Raw genomic sequence first — 18453 nt, forward strand, 5'->3', positions numbered from 1 at the left:
AGAAGTAAAAAAAAAAAAACCCTTTGGATTACATATCAGAAGCTGTCAAATTAAAACACACACAGAGGCAGTCATAAATCTCACAAGTTTGCTATTGTTTTCAATAGTGTCTGCAAATGTTTGGGGTCACAGAACTGGCTAGATAGGCTCATGCCATCTCATGTGCCCCCCCCCCCCCCCAGTCTCTTCCCTTCCTTGCCTCCCCCCAACATTCCAGCATTGTTCCCTCACCCCTCGTACTCCCCTGCAATCCTGTAATTTTTACGTCGGGTGCCAGCAACGGCATGAAGTGTCCTTCGGCCAACCCCTGGATCTTCTCTCTGCCACATCCTGCCTCCTTTGATGCAATTTCCTGTGGGCAGGACATGTCAGAGAAGACCCAGGGGCTGGCCGTAGGCCGCCACCACCGACAACCAACATAAACTGTACAGTACTGCAGGGGAGTGAGAGAGATGAGAGAGAAGAGCTGGACCTATGGGGAGGAGGACAAAGAAGAGGGAAAGAGAGACTGGAAAGAAGAGTTGCTTACCTGTAACAGCCATTCTTCGTAGACAGATGATCTTACATCCACACGAGTGAAGTGACTTCACGGTAACGGAGCTGACCCAGCCAGTACCTAGCACAGAAAACTTTAGAAGAACCTTACTTTATCTAATGCATAGACGTGTAAACTGTCAATTTATTTTAACGGCCAGCTTCTACTTGGGATGGGATGGTGGGATTTTGTGGCTGTAAGATCCTCTGTCTATGGAGAATGACCATTACAGGTGAGCAACTCTTCTTTCTCCATAGACAGATGGCATCTTACAGCTACACAAATGAACACTTCCAAGGTCGCAGTCATTAGAAAACACAAAATATTAAAACTGAATTCATACCTGACTGCGACCACCGGAAGCTGGAGGAGGAGGCAAGTTGAAGTAGTTAGACCCCCAACTCGAAGCACTGCTTGACCAAAACTGGAGTCTTAGAGTGACAGCTGGTCAATACTGTAGTGTTTTGCAAACGTGTGATGATGACCAGGTTGCTGCTTTGCAGATATTTTGCAGTGAAGAGTTATGCAAATAGGCCTGGGTTTCTGCCATTGCACGTAGGGAACGAGCTATTACTTTTGAAACACGAGAGTCATTTGGGTCATCCTGTTGTGAATAGCAAAAGTGAATGCATGCTGCTATCCAATTGGAGAGTGTCCTCTTCGTAACTAGATAAGGATTGTCAACCAGGATATATGAAAGGAAGAGCTGAGATGGGCTCTGATGATAGGCAGTTCTATGTAAGTAAATTAACAGTGCCCTTCTGCAGTCCAGAGTATGCAGCTAACCTGAGCCTATCTGAAGTTTGAGGAGGAGGACAAAAAGAAGGTAAAGCAATTGTTTGGTTAAGATGAAAATCCGGCACAACCTTTAGTAAAAAAACACAGATTTGTTCTGAGTACGGCTTTATGTTTAAATCTTTTTTATTAATAGAAATCCATAAAACACATACACAGTATAATGTCAAGCATTCCATGCTAATACACATGTAGCTGCCATTCTTCCTGTGGTCTCAAGTAGCTTTAACACTAATAATTAACAATTTGTATGGAAATCAACATGTCTCATAACATCCACAAATGCAAGACCATATTCAACAGATGGGACAACATTATATCCTCATAACTTTTACTTTTCTCCCCATGTTCCCCCCCTCCCCTTTCATCCCAATCCCCCTTGTCTGAGTACGGCTTTATCATGAAGGATTTGGGTGTAGGGCTTATAGAGTACCAAAGCTTGTATTTCACCTATCTGTCTAGTTGACACATAATCGTTATCAAGAACGAAGTCTTCCATGAGAGAAACTTGAGTTCTGATAATGCTATTTTGTCAGGGCTATTATGATGGGGTACCAGTTTTGGAATCCTTAACAAAAGATCCTTTTGAACCCATGGCATTATCAGAACTCAAGTTTCTCTCATGGAAGACTTTGTTCTTGATAACAATTATGTAAATGAGACTGATAGGCGAAATACAAGTTTTGGTACTCTATAAACCCTACACCCAAATCCTTTATGATAAAGCGGCATCCCATTATAATAACCCTGACAAAATAGCCTTGTAACAAAATACCCCTTGACAAAATCAGCCCCTAACAAAATAGCCCTAGACAAAATGGCCCCTTCACAAAAACAGGTCTTTCAAAATTCTTTTTTAATTACTTAAATTATATCAGCCAAGCCACAATATCTGGTATCAATGCAAAACATATGAGAATGTAAAATAGCAACTTGTTCTTCATAAAACCAATCAAAGAAACTGACAGAAACATGCCATCATGCTAAAAGAAAAATATATGTTAAATTTAAAAAGTAATACTAAATAATAGGCCTTCAGAAAAAAAGTCACAATGTTGTTGCCAAGTTGAGCAAACTCGCCAAACAAAAGTCTTTCCTAAAGTCTTAAAAAGACAGTCTTAATACAAAATGGAACAATACGCACAACCACAAGAACATTCATAAAAATATACATAAAAATATGTATTCTTAAATAATGGCACTCCTTCTGAGAAACATGCAATGGAACTCTACATCCTAGCCTGCAATGAACGCTATCAACATATTACTAGCTTAAAAAATGTATATGCATGATGAAATTCTCCTACTTTCTTAAAAATGCCAATAGTAAAAGTAAAAAACGGGGGAATCTCACACAGGTGGAAACGAATGTTATTAAAAAAGCATCAGACACACTGAACAGATTGTGGTATACTCGAGAGATCAGTACAGCTTAAGTATCACAAACAGTAAAATTATGCTTCTTTTAAAAATAATAAACAACTGTAAACAGCCAAAAAATATAGAAAGGCACTCACCATTAACACAAACATACACTGGGAATGACACACCACTAAACTAATTTTTAAAAATGGCACATTTGAGCAGCGCAATTTAAACTGAACCACGTAAATACCAATGGCTCAGTATTGTAAACAAATAGTAGCAGCTAGTAATGGGTAAGTGAGCAGGCCATTTTGTCAGGGGGGTCTAATATGCTGGGGGCCATAATGTGGGCAAGGCCATCAGAGACTATTATGTTGGGGGCTTTTTTTTTTTTTAGTTTTTCCAAGGATATTTTTTCTTGTGGCTTTTTTGATGGGACTATTTTGACTCAGTACCTCCAAAACTAAATTTAGATCCTACGCCGGCACAGGATGTTGTACCAGTTGGCGTAAGTTAAGTAGACCCTTTAGAAAACGCTTGACCACCGGATGTCTTATCAGTGGGAGATCACATACTGGACCATGGTATACTGATAATGCTGCTAGATGAGATTTGACTGAGTTGTGAAAAAGCCCTGCGTTTGAAAGATGGAGCAGATAGTCTAGGAGTTTGGTGAGTGGACAAGCAACTGGATCGTGGTGTACACCATGCTTAAAAACGCCGCCATTTCAAAGCATATGATCCATTAGTTGAATATTTACAGTACGTGAGGACATTAATACACACAGAACTGCCTCTGAAAAGGAATCTTGCTGCCCAGTTGTGGATGAAGCAACCAGGTTGTCAGATTGAGGGAAGCTAGGTTTGGATGAAGACTCAATGCTGTGGGAGCTCAAAGCCAGTTGTAGTAGGGAACCACGTGGCTCAAATTTGCTGCTTCGCAATGGATTTTCAGCAGGGTTCATGCTAGGGGAGGAATAGGTGGGTATGCATACAGCAGGCCTTGCTGCCACCGAAGGTGAAAACGTCTTCTGCGATCCTGGTCAGATCTGACCACCTGGAGCAATATTTCTGACATTTGGCATTTTGTGGGGTTGCAAACAAATCTATTGACAGGGTACCCCAGAGCTGAAAAAGGGAGTGTGTAACAGTGGTCTTTAAAAACCATTCGTGAGGATCACTTGATGCTATACTAGTGTGAGAACGTGCCTGCCGAGCTCCTGGGCTTCCCTTCATATTTATCAGCATTTTGTCTTGAGCATGGATTTCTCTCATAAAGCTTGCTGAACCTATGGACAAATTTGTGGAGTGACTAACCGATCCTAAACCTGCTAAATCGACCTAAGCAGATCAAGCTCAAAGTAAGCAAGGGAAGGAAAAGATGGTGGCATGAGTACCCGGAGCAGTAACGCAGTTTACAGCATCAGCGTTATCGGAGCTGCAGCAGGCTATTGAACAAGCTGGAGACTCTCTCTTCCCAATTTGCACAATTTGAAACCTTTATGACAGACATCACTAAAGGTACCACAGAGCTACAGACACGTGTCTCTGATATAGAAGATACTGTAAGCAGCACGTCGACAGAGCTAGCAACTTTAAAAATACTATTGCAGTTCGATGATGAGGTTAAAAAAAAAAAGAAAAACACTATTGCAACAACAAGCAGTCAAGGCCTTGAAAACCGCTCCAGATGTATCAATGTGAGTTTTTGGGAATTCCTGAGTTTGTGGTGGAGGCGACTCTACTCTCAGAGTTTGAATCTTGGCTGAGAGAAAATTTGCCCCTGTGCGAAGGTGTGGGCCCACTGCCTGGTGAAGAAAAAGGCAGGAGACAACAGACTCAGAATAGTAATTGCCAAGTTTCATAATTACTTACACAAGTCAGATATTATAAGACTATAATATGATAGAAACCCGGCTCGCCTGTTCCAAAATTACTCAGCAGCACTCCAGGAGAAACACAAAGCATTTTATCCGTTATGTGCAACGCTGGCCAAGCACAAGATCTGTTTCCAGTTCATCTATCCAGCTGTCCTTAAAGTGTTTCACCAGGATGTATGGAGTACATATGATAAGTATGAAGCGGCTCAATATCATATGAAGAACATAGTGGGAAAATCACCATCTACATCTTGAAGCTTATTAGGACAGATTGGAAAGATATTAGTATCTTTGAGCCTTGCAAAGTCTTGGAGGCTCATCAAATATAGCACAGTGAAGACTCTGGAAACATTCTATTGGGAAATATGAGACATATGTCCATAGGCGCCCCATTTAAGAGCCAAGCTGTGTCTTTTTCCACCACCCTTCCTGCAGTGGCCCGCCCGGGGACAGCGTTTAAACCTTTTTAAGTTGCAGCGACGGCTCACCTCCGCTCCAGCCTTTCCCTTCTCGCTCAGTGTCCCCGCCTTCCTCTGATGAGGTATTTCCTGTTTCCGCAAGGGCAGGACATTGAGCGAGAAGGGAAAGGCTGGAGCGGAGGTGAGCCGTCGCTGCAACTTAAAAAGGTTTAAATGCCGTCCCTGGGCGGGCCACTGCAGGAAAGTCGGGGAGCTGAGAGGTCGGGCTCAGCGGGGGGTGGGCGGCGGCATGGGGTGTTTAGTGCCAAGTCCGCGAGGCAGAAGAATGAGAGCTGCAAAGCTACAGGATGGCCTCAAGAGGGGATGATTGAGGCTTCGTTGTCTTGAAATGAGGTAGGAACTTGGATACTGCTATAGAATTTGGAGTAAGGAACTATCAGGGTTTTTAGAAGCTGATGTATTTTGCTGTGTGAAGGAAACTGATTAGAAGCCATAGGGAAGCATTCAGCTTAAACTCTAAATATCTGGGCAGGTAATCTGTTCTAGGCACACAGACAAGCTGGGAAAGGTAACTGCATGGCAAACTGGTTAACACTTCTCCTCACTCAAGATATTTTGTACAAGGAAAGAGCCCTTTAATTATATTATTCTGTACAGTAAACTTCAGTGTTATCACAGTCTTAAATTTCAAAAACTAATCTCCCATGATAACTGTGGGTGCACTGGCATGAGTCTGTGTTTATTTATTCGGATTTTTGCTCACATCTTTTTCAGTAGTAGCTCAAGGGATACTAGATTAGCCATTTAGTTTAAGTTTTCTCTGTTGAAAAAATGCTTAGGTTGATTCACTACTACTACTTAACATTTCTAGAGCGTTACTAGGGTTACGCAGCGCTGTACAATTTAACAAAGAGAGATAGTCCCTGCTCAAAGAGCTTACAATCTAATAGACAAGTGAACGGTCGGTCTGATAGGGGCAGTCAAATTGGGGCAGTCCGGATTCACTGAACGGTAAGGGTTAGGTGCCGAACGCAGCATTGAAGAGGTGGGCATTAAGCAAAGACTTGAAGACGGGCAGGGAGGGGGCTTGGCGTAAGGGTTCAGGAAGGTTGTTCCAAGCATAGGGTGATGCGAGGCAGAATGAGCGGAGCCTGGAGTTGGTGGAGAAGGGTGCCTTCAATTTGTGAACTCGGGATTCTAGATGTCCTGTTTCCGTGACAGATTATTGCTTAGATTGTTTCTGAATTGAGTATAATGAAGGTTTGAATTGTGCATAGTGTTTTGCAGTTGAGCGATTGTGGTTAGTATATGCTTTCAGCAGCCACTTTATTCTTTGACATATGATACATAGCTAAATTTAATAAAAGGTACTGTGACTTATTTTTTTTTTCTGTGTGTTATCAGACAATTATGGATCTCCACCCCAGGCCCCACCTCTAATCCCACCTCCTTTAGCCTCCCCAAACAGTTGGGCCACCGACCGCCTATGGGGTGTAGGTTTGTGTGCCACCTCTTGGATCTTACTTCTGAAGGCTTACCAACCTTCCAGCAGGGTTAAACAGAAACGGGATGTATCCAATACACATTGACTGCATTACCTTTAGGCACAACATTACTATACAAAGCTGTTAAAAGGAGATGCTGACTGGATTTGGTTTTACAGTTCTGAAGACTCCCAGTTCTGCTACCAAGATGGCTCTGTGGTACAAGATTGGGAGGGCCCAAAAACAAGCTAGAGACATGGATGGGTTGGCCCAATCTTGGAAAGTACTTTTTGGAGACATGGTGTTATGGTGTCAGTGCAACAATCGGCTAATTTTTTTTTTTTTTTTAACTGCTTCTCACTTACCATAAATTCTGGTCTTCAAGAGGTCCAATACAAAGAGCTACATGAAAGCATACATCACAAAGAGTAAAAGGCAAGTGATAAAATTGTGGGACAATGATACCTGCAATAAATGAAGTGCCTTCCTGGGCACTTTAATTAATCTCTTTTTAGAATGTGTTAAATTAGAGTCTTTTTAGACAGAGGTCTTGAAAAAATAACAGAAAGCATTTAAACACTAACAACTGAAGGGACATACAGTAGATTCTGCTTGAGATAGGAGTCAGTCTCAAACTGCAGGGACTGTGTGTATATATATACACAAGGCACTAAAAGCACATCTATTTGCAAAAACTTGTTCTACAAGACCTATGTAGGACTATAACCCCTGCAAGCATGCAAACGTGGATTCTGGTTGGACCCATTCTTTTGTACCGTTCTATGTAAAGTGTCTTTTCTTTCTTGCACTTTTACTCTTCATTTCTAATTTGTCTCTGATATCACCCAGAGATCTCTCTCTCTGGTTTTGTAAGCCCCATTGAGCCTGCATGTTTGGGGGGTGGGGGGGGGGGGGATAATGTGGGGTATAAATATATATATATATATATATATATATATACACACACACATATATACATACTAGTAAAAAAGGCCCGTTCCCGAAAGAAATGAAACAGGTGCTAGGATAATGATGATGTAATTGCAATTATGTTAACAGTACCATTACCAAAAATCAGGGTGCATAATGAGTGTGTGTGTGAGATAGTGTGTGGGCACTCCCTTCCACATCAATTCCCCCTTTTCCCATCAGTTGCAGGGACGGCCGAATTTCAAGGGGGTGGCGGAGGTACAGCGACGGAGCAGTTGAGGACGTCCAAATTTTGGATGTTTCTGCAATGGGTGGTTAAGGACGTCCAAAATTGTATGTTTCTATGAGAAAGACGTCTTTCTCATAGAAACATCCAATTTTGGACATCCTTAACTGCCCATTGCCGAACCGTCCAAAATGTGGACGTCCTCAATTGCCCCATCACAGAAACATCCAAATTTTGGACGTCCTGAAGCCTCCCTTCGGGCCTCCTTCCCTCCCTGTGTCCCGCCCTTGTCTGACGCAAGTTCCATGAGGACGGGATGCAAGGAGGGCCGAAGGGAGGCATTCTGCTGCCTGCAGCGCTGCTTTCACGGAGATGAGACTGTGATTTCAATGCAGGGGGCCCAGCGGCAGACGGAGGGGGGAAGTGGTGGTGACCTCGGGGGGAGGGGGCGGCGAGGGCAGCAGGGGCCCGGCCTAGTCTCTCGGTGGTCCTGGGTGGGGATGGTGGTGCAAACTGGTAGCGTGGGTGCAGTGGCAATGGAGAGCTAAAGCGGTTCCCGAATTGCTTGTGGAGGAAGGGCTGAAGCTGCTCCTGCAACGTTCCAATGTCTCTCACTGCGTTCGTAACCATCTCCTGACATCAGGCAAGCAGGCTTCTACTGCGGGAGAGTGACGTCAGGAGATGGTTACGAACGCAGGTAGACACATTGGAACGTTGCAGGAGCAAATTATTATATTAGATTGATATCTCTCAAAAGAAATTTTGCTTGTCGCTATATGCATGGCAAAAAAAGGCCATATTAACCAGACGGGTGGAACACAAGCCTCCTCCATAGTCCATTGGAATAGATCTATACTTTTTATGGCAACCTGGGAGACGGGGACATGCACCAGGAACACTGTGCCATAGGGGCAAAGATTTGCAGAATTGTTTCTAGAGTCCTTAGGCTAAGAGAAAGGGTGGAAGGGGGAGGAAGGAGAGGGGAATATAAGTGAAGAATGAACTCTTGGTCGACAAGAGTTAATGGCATATGTGTTTGTACAGAATTCATGTTGCTTAACTTGATGACTTCCGGTCTGCTTTATTCGTGTATGCTGGTGTTTTTGCCAATTGTGACATTGCTGCTTTTGTTGTACATTCTGTTCAAATGTTCTTCAATAAATAAAGTTACAAAAAAATGATATCTAAAATTTTAGAAAACTCAAGGAAGAAAGGAACAAGATGAGATGAGAGAGGAAGGAAAATAAAAGAAAGAAAAACATGGAAAGGTTTGGAAATATATATTTTATTGAACACTAGCAATATGTTACATTTCAAGGTCAGCATCCAAAACAAGGGCAGAGCTGCATGGAACACAAGGGTAAGATGTTTTGTCTGGCTCTTGGGCTCCTGACTGAATCACACAAGTATGTGTAACTTAAACACACAAGTCCCACTATGTGGCAGAAACATAAATCTTTAGTTACTACTTCAGTATCTGTCATCCTTTCAAGTACTTTCTTCTTTCATCACCATAATTTCAGTTTTGTAATTGAACAAGACAGGTTGTTTGGATCAGAGATAAGTGATTAGCAATGCTAGGTCAACTAATGAGGAAGAGAAACACGGGAAAGATGGAAAAACAGGTGAGGGCTAAAGCAGAAGAGAGGAGAACTGATAGCATGATGGAGGGAAGAGTGTGTAAAAGTAGTGGAGAAAAGTGGAGAGAGGGCAGGAAAGGTGTTAGGGTGGGAGAGAGTGGGGAGTTTGATATGAAGGACTGAGCTGAAGCCCTCCATAATCTTCTTACACTACTTTGTACTTTATTTAGAGGTGTCGGGAATGTCCTCTGCTAACCTATAGCAACCAGTCAGATTTCTCAGCTCAGCTCAACTGCTCCCTGGCTCAATTGTGGATGCTGAAGGGTGGGTAAGAGTCTCCTCCACCACTCAGCAGCTGGATTCCAAAGAGAGCTCATTTGTACGCTCCAGCTAGTTATAACCACTGCAACAGCTGGCCTAAAGAGGAGAGGGGGAATGTAAAAAATTCCTAGGTAATTGTAAATAAAAAGGCTCATGTCACCAGATCCCAGCCTTGGTTTGATTTATCTGAAAAGCAAGTGAGGAGTCATCACATAACATCAGCTCCAGAAAAAAAATAAAAATAAAAAAATGAACAGGAAAAGAGCACTAAAAATGAAACCTGTACTTGCTAATCAAATTCCACTTGCACAGTTCAGTTCCATGAAGTGATGTTAATTCCCAGAGAAGCAAAATTTAAGAAAGTGCCAACTGACTTTTCCCAAGGTGATTTGTATTTTAAACAGGTTGTTTACCGAACACGCCCAATGGACAAGGGGAGCATCTGTCACTTGTATCCAAGCTCCACTCTCCCGTCCCCCACCTGCTTAGGAAGCAGAGTCAGAAGCCTCAGAGCTGTCCTTTACATCTGTGCTTTCAGTGGCCTCGCTGACCTCACTCAGGTCTTTGCTATCCCCACTGTCCTCTGTTGTCCCTGTCACCACACCCCCACACTTCTCATCCCGGCAGCAGTCTCCTGGGTGGCTCTGTCTGTGTTCAGCCCTGTTCTCAATGGATCCTAGTGGCTTTGACTTCTCCTTTGCTTCTAATTGTTTTTTCAATTGCTGAAACAAAATCAAAACACAAAATATTAAAGAGGATTGAAGAAAAAAAAAAAAAAGTACGAAGTTTCCATCTCAGTGTTTCAAGTTTATTCAAATACGTGTTTGTCTAGGAGCACACTCATATCTTAAGAAATCCAGGCGTTATACCCCTCACTGCCCCTTCCACTTCACTCCCCCAAATACTTAGAATCACCTGCACCTATCCCAGACTTTTCCCCCTTTGTTCCTCCCACTGCTAAGGATCCTCTGTACCAACCCCCGGATTTGCCCTTGCTGTCCCTGTATTTTACTCCTCAACACCGTGTGCAATGCTTAAAGTTTTAGTCCTCTCTGGCACTATGGGGGTTTTTTATGTATCATTCTGGCCCCAATGAGAAAATTTCCTTCCCTTGCAAACTCCTATGCTGTTTTGTCATCGTTACCCCCAAGAGGGGTAAAATTCTGTTGTGTCTTATTGTCCCTGGTAATCGAAGAATTCCTTTTTATGTCAGTTCAGGACTGAAAGAATTAGTCTGGCTGGGTGTATGAATTCAAAATGAAGTTTGGACCCTCCAGTTGTAACACTGTGATGCTCTCTGAATGGTTAATGTGATGTGTCACCAGTTAGCAAGTTAGTGCTCTGGGGTGGTGCTTGCTTGTCAGAAACTACATAGACAAGGGCTTGCCAGATGTTGGTCTTGGCTGGGGAGTACAGTAACATGGTCTGTAGTCAGAATCCTATCCCATCCCAATTCCCTACAGCCTCCTAGGAACTGTGCGTTACTGTACTTGTCTGGACACTGGCTAATCACAGTCCAGCGTAATTAGACAGCTGTTTTCTGAGAACTGTGTGAAAATATGGTTATTTGCATAGTACTGGATTTTCTATGCATTTGGAAGTAATTACAAGAGGTTTTTTTTTTTTTTTTTTTTGGGGGGGGGGGGGGGGGGAGGAGATTATATTATCTTCTTTTTTTATCAAGTACTTTGCTTTTGAGATTGTAACCAAAATTATAATTGAATCATTGAATAATAAACTAAACCTGGTGCCCCTATAAACTTCCAGGAAATAGACTGAGGGGCAGGACAGTTGGCCAGAGGCAAGATGGAAATCACTGTGGGCAAGAATTTGCTAGTATAGGGATCTGTGTGCAACTACAGCCATAGTCATGGTGTCTAAATACCCAGGGGTTGGCTTTAGTGCTACCCTTTCCTCTTCCTCCTCCTCACCCCCCCTCCCAACTACTGAATAGAGAACTAACCTCATCCGCCATCTGTGTCAGATCACGTTTCATGGCATAGGCGTCCTCGCCATCAGCATAATATTTAGGCTCCACCTCACTGATCCTGTGTGAAAGGAGAAAGAAGTGTAGAATCAAGCTTCAACAGTAGGTAAAGCAACTCATCTGAATGCCCTATAAATATACAGGGGCCAATCTCGTATAAAGTGCTCCAAAAGTCAGACACTAAGCACAAATTCCATAATGGGATCTAGACACCCAGATTCCATTACAGAACACTAGTCGACATTTACACACCAACATTTAGGAATGCCCACTTACACCATGTCTACAGCAGGCATAAATGTAGCACTTTAGCATATAAATGACACTGTTCTATAAAGTATGTGTGTAACTGTGGAAGATGCCCATACCCCCCCTTGCATTTGTGTGCTATGCAACTTGCACATTACAATTATAAAACACTGCTCTGTGTCCAACTAGCAATTACAAGTGAACCTGTAACATCCACCTATGTAAGTGCTAGTATTCTATGAGAGTGCAAATGGCATGTACATTATAGAATGAGGGGAATAAGTCTGCCACAGACCCTGGCAAAATACACAAGCACATACAAAGACACAAATATGCACATAGGATCCCCCATCTGCTGCAGCAGCAGCAGCAGGCAAGATGGCAGCAAATACTCACTGGAAGTTCAGTGTGTTGGAATACAGGTGCAGAGCTGCCCGGTTACTGTAAGAAAACATTGACAAATGAAGCTAAAATTAAGTGCTAGTTGACAAATGAAGCTAAAATAAGTGCTAGTTCAGGCTGGTGTTTCCGTGCTCCCTTCCAACTGCTGAATCCAGAGATGCAATCTGCCCTTCCCCACAACCCCTCTGTTTTCAGGCATCTCATCCCACCTGTCTCTCCTTCTTTCTCCTACCTTTTGCGAACATGCAGAGACACATATTTGGCATTGAAGTTCTCAATCATAGCCCTGGAAGCCTGATCCATGAGTTTCTGGGCCAGCCCCAACCGACGGTGCGATCGTTTCACAGCCTGAGAGACGGAAGGTTGGAGGAAGAGATCAGTGCTTCCACTACTCTCACCACGCTCTCATCATAAAAAAAGTGTCAGGTACAGGACCTTTTTTTCAGTACATTTCTGAATATGAGCTTTCTGTTTAAGGCTTTATTTAAATGGGAGCCCAGAATGATTCTGCATGAGGGCCATCGGAGATGGATGAGAGTCTTGGGAACCCCTCGGAGGACTCGGATCGTATGACTAATTTAAGGAGTACCCCTACCCTCATTCCCTGTGTGAGGCTTCAGGAATGGTGTGGAGTAGCAGCCTAGTGGTTAGAGCACCAGTCTTGACGTCCAGAGGTGCGGTTCAAATCCCACTGCTGCTCCTTGTTATCTTGGGCCAGTCACTTAACCTTCCATTACCTCAGATACAAAATTAGATTGTAAGCCCACCAGAGACAGGGAAATACCCAGTGTACCTGAATGTAACTCACCTTGAGTTACTACTGAAAAAGATGCAAGCAAAATCCAAATAAATACAATTTTGCACTGGTGCACAGAACCTACTTTACCCAACACCAACTGTATTACTCCAGTGCGGTTACTTCCCCAGACTGTCTTAAGTATGTACAGAATGTGAACTCTTTTTTTTAATCACTCTGTTTGGGCTTGCCCTAAGGTACAAATCTTCTGGGCCAAATTGAAGAACTATATGATTTTGCTGCTAGGCAGAGGGTTGATGGGCACAGTGTACCAATTTTGTTAAACTCAGGGCGTTTAGAGGGAAAGATAAAAGTGCCGCTCTTCTATTTCATAAAATACATGGTTTGTTGCACGTAAATGAATTTTACAGTATTGGACCTCTTCTGGCAACCTCCCCCCCCCCCCCCCCCCCCCCCCCCCCGGGCATACTAGCAATGGAGGAACCAGCTGCATCTTAGATACACTGCGGATCTCCCAAACACAAAAAGCGATTTCTTTTGATCTGGGATGCCTATTTACACACATCTTACACCCACGAGGTTGAAGTTTACTTCTGAATAATTTATAGAGCACAAACCAATACTGCTACCACCATGTACTAACTGTGTTATCTGTTCCCCATAATCAGGGTTTGGAGATGAGGGAAGGATCTCGGTTGGGCATCATGTTTCTTTGGTTTCTTCTTTGATTTTAGGCTCAGAGGGTTATAAGAGTTCAGACCCTCCATGGCCCATCTTGGTATGTATTTTCTGGGAGTTGGGGGGGGGGGGGGGGGGGGGAGGGGGAGCAGGAAAAAAATGTTTTAGACAGCCCCTGCCCTACAGCAAAAATCTCATAAAGCTCTCCTCAGCTTCTGCTCCTTGGGCTGGCTGAAGCTGGGGATTCTGTGATGGTATACAACAGCAACTACTCAGCTCTAGAATGAATCCAAGCTAGGTATTGGAGGAAGCTGTGGTCTGTTGCTTTCAACTCGAGAACTGCTAATGAGATGTCTGAGATGAATATGACAGGATTAAAAATGGTAAAAAAGAAATCTAATCTAAATATCTGCAAATGAAGGCTCATGGCCCTGGTTGTATGACTGGTTTTGACTGAGAAGGAGGCAAAGTGCTCAGCTGAAATAAATGTGTTGCTGTAACTGCACGTGCTCACACACAGGACAGTCAGTCCCTGCAACAGATTCAGCTCTGCTGAAAATCAATTAGGGGCCCTTTGTGCATCCTGTTGTATACCTATGGGCCAAGTAGCACTTAGTGAATGCTAAAGTATGTTGGTGCCTGTTAAGCTTAAGTAAACAGACCACTTAGATCTTAGCACAAAAAGTAACTTTAAAAGGGCTGAGATAGCGAAGATACTTACCTGTAGCAGGTATTCTCCAAGGACAGCAGGCTGATTGTTCTCACATGTGGGTCGCCATCCACAGCGGCCCAGGAATCGGAAAATTTGCAAGCAAAATAAACAAAAGGTTTTGCCAGAGAGTTTTGGCGCGCAAATCGCGCTCACCACGCATGGGTGGACGACTTCCCGCCCGCCGCGCAAGCCTGCTACCTCAGTTTAATCAAAAAGCATAAAAATAAGCAAACAACAACTCCAAAGGGGAGGAGGGCAGGTTTGTGAGAACAATCAGCCTTCTGTCCTCGGAGAATACCTGCTACAAGTAAGTATCTTTGCTTTCTCCGAGGACAAGCAGGCTGCTTGTTCTCACATGTGGCGTATCCCTAGCAACCAGGCTCACTCAAAACAATGAACATTGGTCAATTGGGCCTTGCAACGGCGAGGACATAACATAAATTGACCTGAAACCATAAACAACTAACTGAGAGTGCAGCCTGGAACAGAACAAAAAATGGGTCTGGGGGTGGGGGGGGGGGGGGGGGTGGGTGGGTGGAGTTGAATCCTAAACCCCGAACAGATTCTGCAGCACCAACTGCCCAAACCGACTGTCGCGTCAAGTATCCTGCTGAAGGCAGTAGTGAGATGCGAATGTGTGGATTGATGACCACGTTGCAGCCTTGCAAATCTCCTCAATGGAGGCTGACTTTAAGTGAGCTACTGACACAGCTATGGCTCTAACATTAGAGTGGAGGAGTGGCCAAGTGGTTAGAGTATTGTCCTTGACATCCAGAGGTGGCTGGTTCAAATCCCACTGCTGCTCCTTGTGATCTTGGGCAACTCACTTAACCCTCCATTGCCTCAGGTACAAACTTAGATTGTGAGCCCTCCTGGGACAGAGAAATATCCAGAGTACCTGAATGTAACTCACCTTGAGCTACTACTGAAAAAGGTGTAAGCAAAATCTAAATAAATAAATAAAAATTATGAGCCGTGACATGGCCCTCTAGAGTCAGCCCAGCTTGGGCATAAGTGAAGGAAATGAAATCTGCCAGCCAATTGGAGATTGTGCGTTTTTTGTGCTTTTTTTGATGGCGACTCCCCTCCTTTTGATATCAAAAGAAAAACAACTGGACGGACTGTCTGAAGGGCTTTGTCTGCTCCACGTAAAAGGCCAATGCTCTCTTGCAGTCCAAGGTATGCAAACTGCTTTCGCCAGGGTGGGTATGAGAATGGGGAAAGAATGTTGGCAAGACAACTGACTGGAACTCCGACACCACCTTAAGCAGGAACTTAGGGTGTGTGTGGAGGACTACTCTGTTGTGATGAAACTTGATATAAGGTGCATGTACCACCAGGGCCTGAAGCTCACTGACCCTACAAGCTGAAGTAACAGCCACCAAGAAAATGACCTTCCAGGCCAAATACTTCAGATGGTAGGAATTCAGTGACTCAAAAGGAGCTTTCATCAGCTGAGTGAGAACGACGTTGAGATCGCATGACACTGGTGGAGGTTTGAAAGGGGGCTTTGACAAAAGCAAACCTCTCAAAGCGAACTAAAGGCTGTCCGCTGTCCAGAAATAGGCTTACCCTCTACACGGCGATGAAAACTACTAATCGCACTAAGATGAACTCTTACGGAGTTGGTCCTGAGACCAGACTCTGACAAGTGTAGAAGGCATTCAAGCAGGGTCTGTGTAGGACAAGAAAGAGGATCTCGGGCCTTGCTATCACACCAGATGGCAAACCTCCTCCATTTAAAAGAGTAACACCTCTTCGTGGAATCTTTTCTGGAAGCAAGCAAGACCTGGGAGACACCCTCTAAAAGACCCAAGGAGGCGAATTCTAAGCTCTCAACATCCAGGCCATGAGAGCCAGAGACTGGAGGTTGGGATGTAGAAGTGACCCCTCATTCTGGGTGATGAAGGCTGGAAAACAATCTCCACGGCTCCTTGGAGGACAACTCCAGAAGAAGAGGGAACCAAATCTGATGCTGCCAGAAGAGCACAATCAGAATCATGGTCCCGCAGTGCTGCTTGAGTTTCAGCAGTCTTCCCTACTAGAGGTATGAGAGGATACGCATACAGAAGGCCCGTTCCCCAATGGAGAAGAAAAGCATCGTGGGCCTGAAGCCTGGAACAGAACTGAGGGACCTTGCGATTGATCTGAGTAGCAAAAAGACCCACTGAGGTGGTGCCCCACGCTCGGAAGATCTTGCGGATTACTCCCATGTTCAGTGACCATTCGTGAGGTTGTATTATCCTGCTCAGCCTGTCGGCCAGACTGTTCTTTACGCCTGCCAGATAAGTGGTTTGCAGAAACATGCCGAGACGGCGCACCCAAAGCCACATCTGGACGGCTTCCTGACACAGAGGGCGAGATCCGGTGCCCCCCTGCTTGTTGGTGTAATACATGGCAACCTGATTGTCTGTCTGAATCAATATGTTTTGGTTGGACAGCTGGTCTCTGAAAGCCTTTAGAACGTTCCAGATCGCTCACAATTCCAGGAGATTTATCTGAAGACCTTTTTCCTGAAAGGATCAGGCTCCTTGAGTGTGAAGCCCATCTACATGAGCTCCCCACCCCAGGAGGGATGCATCCGTCGTCAGCACTTTTTGTGTCTGAGGAATTTGGAATGGACGTCCCAAGGTCAAATTGGATCGAATCATCTACCACTGCAGAAAATTCAGAAAGTCGGTCAACAGTTGGATTACATCCTCTAGACTCCCCGCAGCTTGGTACCACTAGGAAGCTAGGGTCCATTGAGCTGATCTCAGGTGTAGGCGTGCCATGGGAGTCACATGAACTGTGGAGGCCATGTGGCCCAGAAGCCTCAACATTTGCCGAGCTGTGACCTGTGAGACGCTTGAGCTATGGACACCAGGGACAGGATGTTGTCTGCCCTTGCCTCGGGAAGATAAGCTCGAACTGTCTTTGTGTTCAACAGGGCTCCAATGAATTCCAACTTTTGGACTGGAGTGAGATGGGACTGAGCGCCTGCCTTCGAGGTGCTCTTCACCAGCCAATCATCGAGATAAGGGAACACATGCACTCCTAGTCTGCGTAGCGACGCTGCGACTACCGAAATCGAAGATACTTCCTGTGAGCTGGAAGTATCGAGATGTGTGTGTAAGCATCCTTTAAGTCCAGAGAGCATAGCCAATCGTTCTCTTGAATCATGGGAAGAAGGGTGCCCAGGGAAACCATCCTAAACTTTTCCTGAATCAGAAATTTGTTCAGGCCCCTTAGGTCTAGGATGGGACGCATCCCCCCCTGTTTTCTTTTGCACAAGGAAGTACCTGGAATAGAATCCCAGCCCTCCTTCCCCTGGTGGAATGGGTATGACCGCACTGGCCTTCAGAAGGGCGGAGAGTTCCTCTGCAAGTACCTGCATGTGCTGGGAACTGTAAGATTGAGCTCCCGGTGGACAATTTGGATGTTTGGATTCCAGATTGAGTGTGTATCCTAACTGGACTATTTAAAGAACCCACTGGTCGGAGGTTATGAGAGGCCACCTTTGGTGAAAAAACATCAACCTCCCCCCCTGCCGGCAAGTCGTCCGGTATGGACACTTTTACTGAGGCTATGCTGAACTGGAGCCAGTCGAAAGCTCGTCCCTTGCTTTTGCTGGGGAGCAGAATGGGCTTTAGTCACACGCTGTTGACGAGAACGAGCGCGCTGGGGTTTAATGGGCACGCTGCCGAGAAGCAGGAGTGTACCTACACCTAGAGTAGGTATAGGGGGCACTCCTCCTCCCTCCAAAAAATCTCCTAGATGAGGAGGCAGTAGCAGAAGACACCCGGTGGAAGAAAGAATCCATAGCATCATTACGCTTCTTGATTTGATCAACCAGATCCTCTACTTTTTCTCCAAAAAGATTGTCCTCCCTGGCAAGGAACATCCGCCATCCGCTGCTGGACAGAATGATCCAGGTCAGAGACACGCAGCCATGTGAGTCTGTGCATCACTATACCTTGAGCAGCGATTCTGGATGCCATGTCAAAAGTACCCCTGGCCAGGAACTTGCGACACGCCTTCTGCTGCCTAACCACCTGGCGAAAAGGCTCGGCCAGCTCCGTAGGGAGTGCATCAATCAAGCTGGCAAGTTGATGTATCGAGTCCCGTAAGTGTACGCTCGTGAAGAGCTGGTA

At 44.7% G+C, this 18453-nt stretch overlaps 1 protein-coding gene across 1 annotated transcript in view; it reads right to left on the reverse strand.

Annotated features, from left to right (window-relative positions):
* Positions 1–9157: 9157 nt before the first annotated feature.
* The window catches only part of LOC115463515 (N-alpha-acetyltransferase 10-like), a 28189-nt gene continuing 18893 nt past the window's right edge, over positions 9158–18453 (reverse strand). The window contains exons 5-8 of the mRNA XM_030194095.1: positions 12406–12521; positions 12168–12212; positions 11499–11583; positions 9158–10257 (exon numbers count right to left, since the gene is read on the reverse strand). Of these exons, the coding sequence (XP_030049955.1) occupies positions 10021–10257; positions 11499–11583; positions 12168–12212; positions 12406–12521 (483 nt within the window). The 3' untranslated portion in view covers positions 9158–10020. The remainder of the gene's footprint in view (positions 10258–11498; positions 11584–12167; positions 12213–12405; positions 12522–18453) is intronic.

The sequence above is a fragment of the Microcaecilia unicolor genome, chromosome 2 (assembly GCF_901765095.1).
Source record: "Microcaecilia unicolor chromosome 2, aMicUni1.1, whole genome shotgun sequence".
NCBI classification, from domain to species: domain Eukaryota; kingdom Metazoa; phylum Chordata; class Amphibia; order Gymnophiona; family Siphonopidae; genus Microcaecilia; species Microcaecilia unicolor.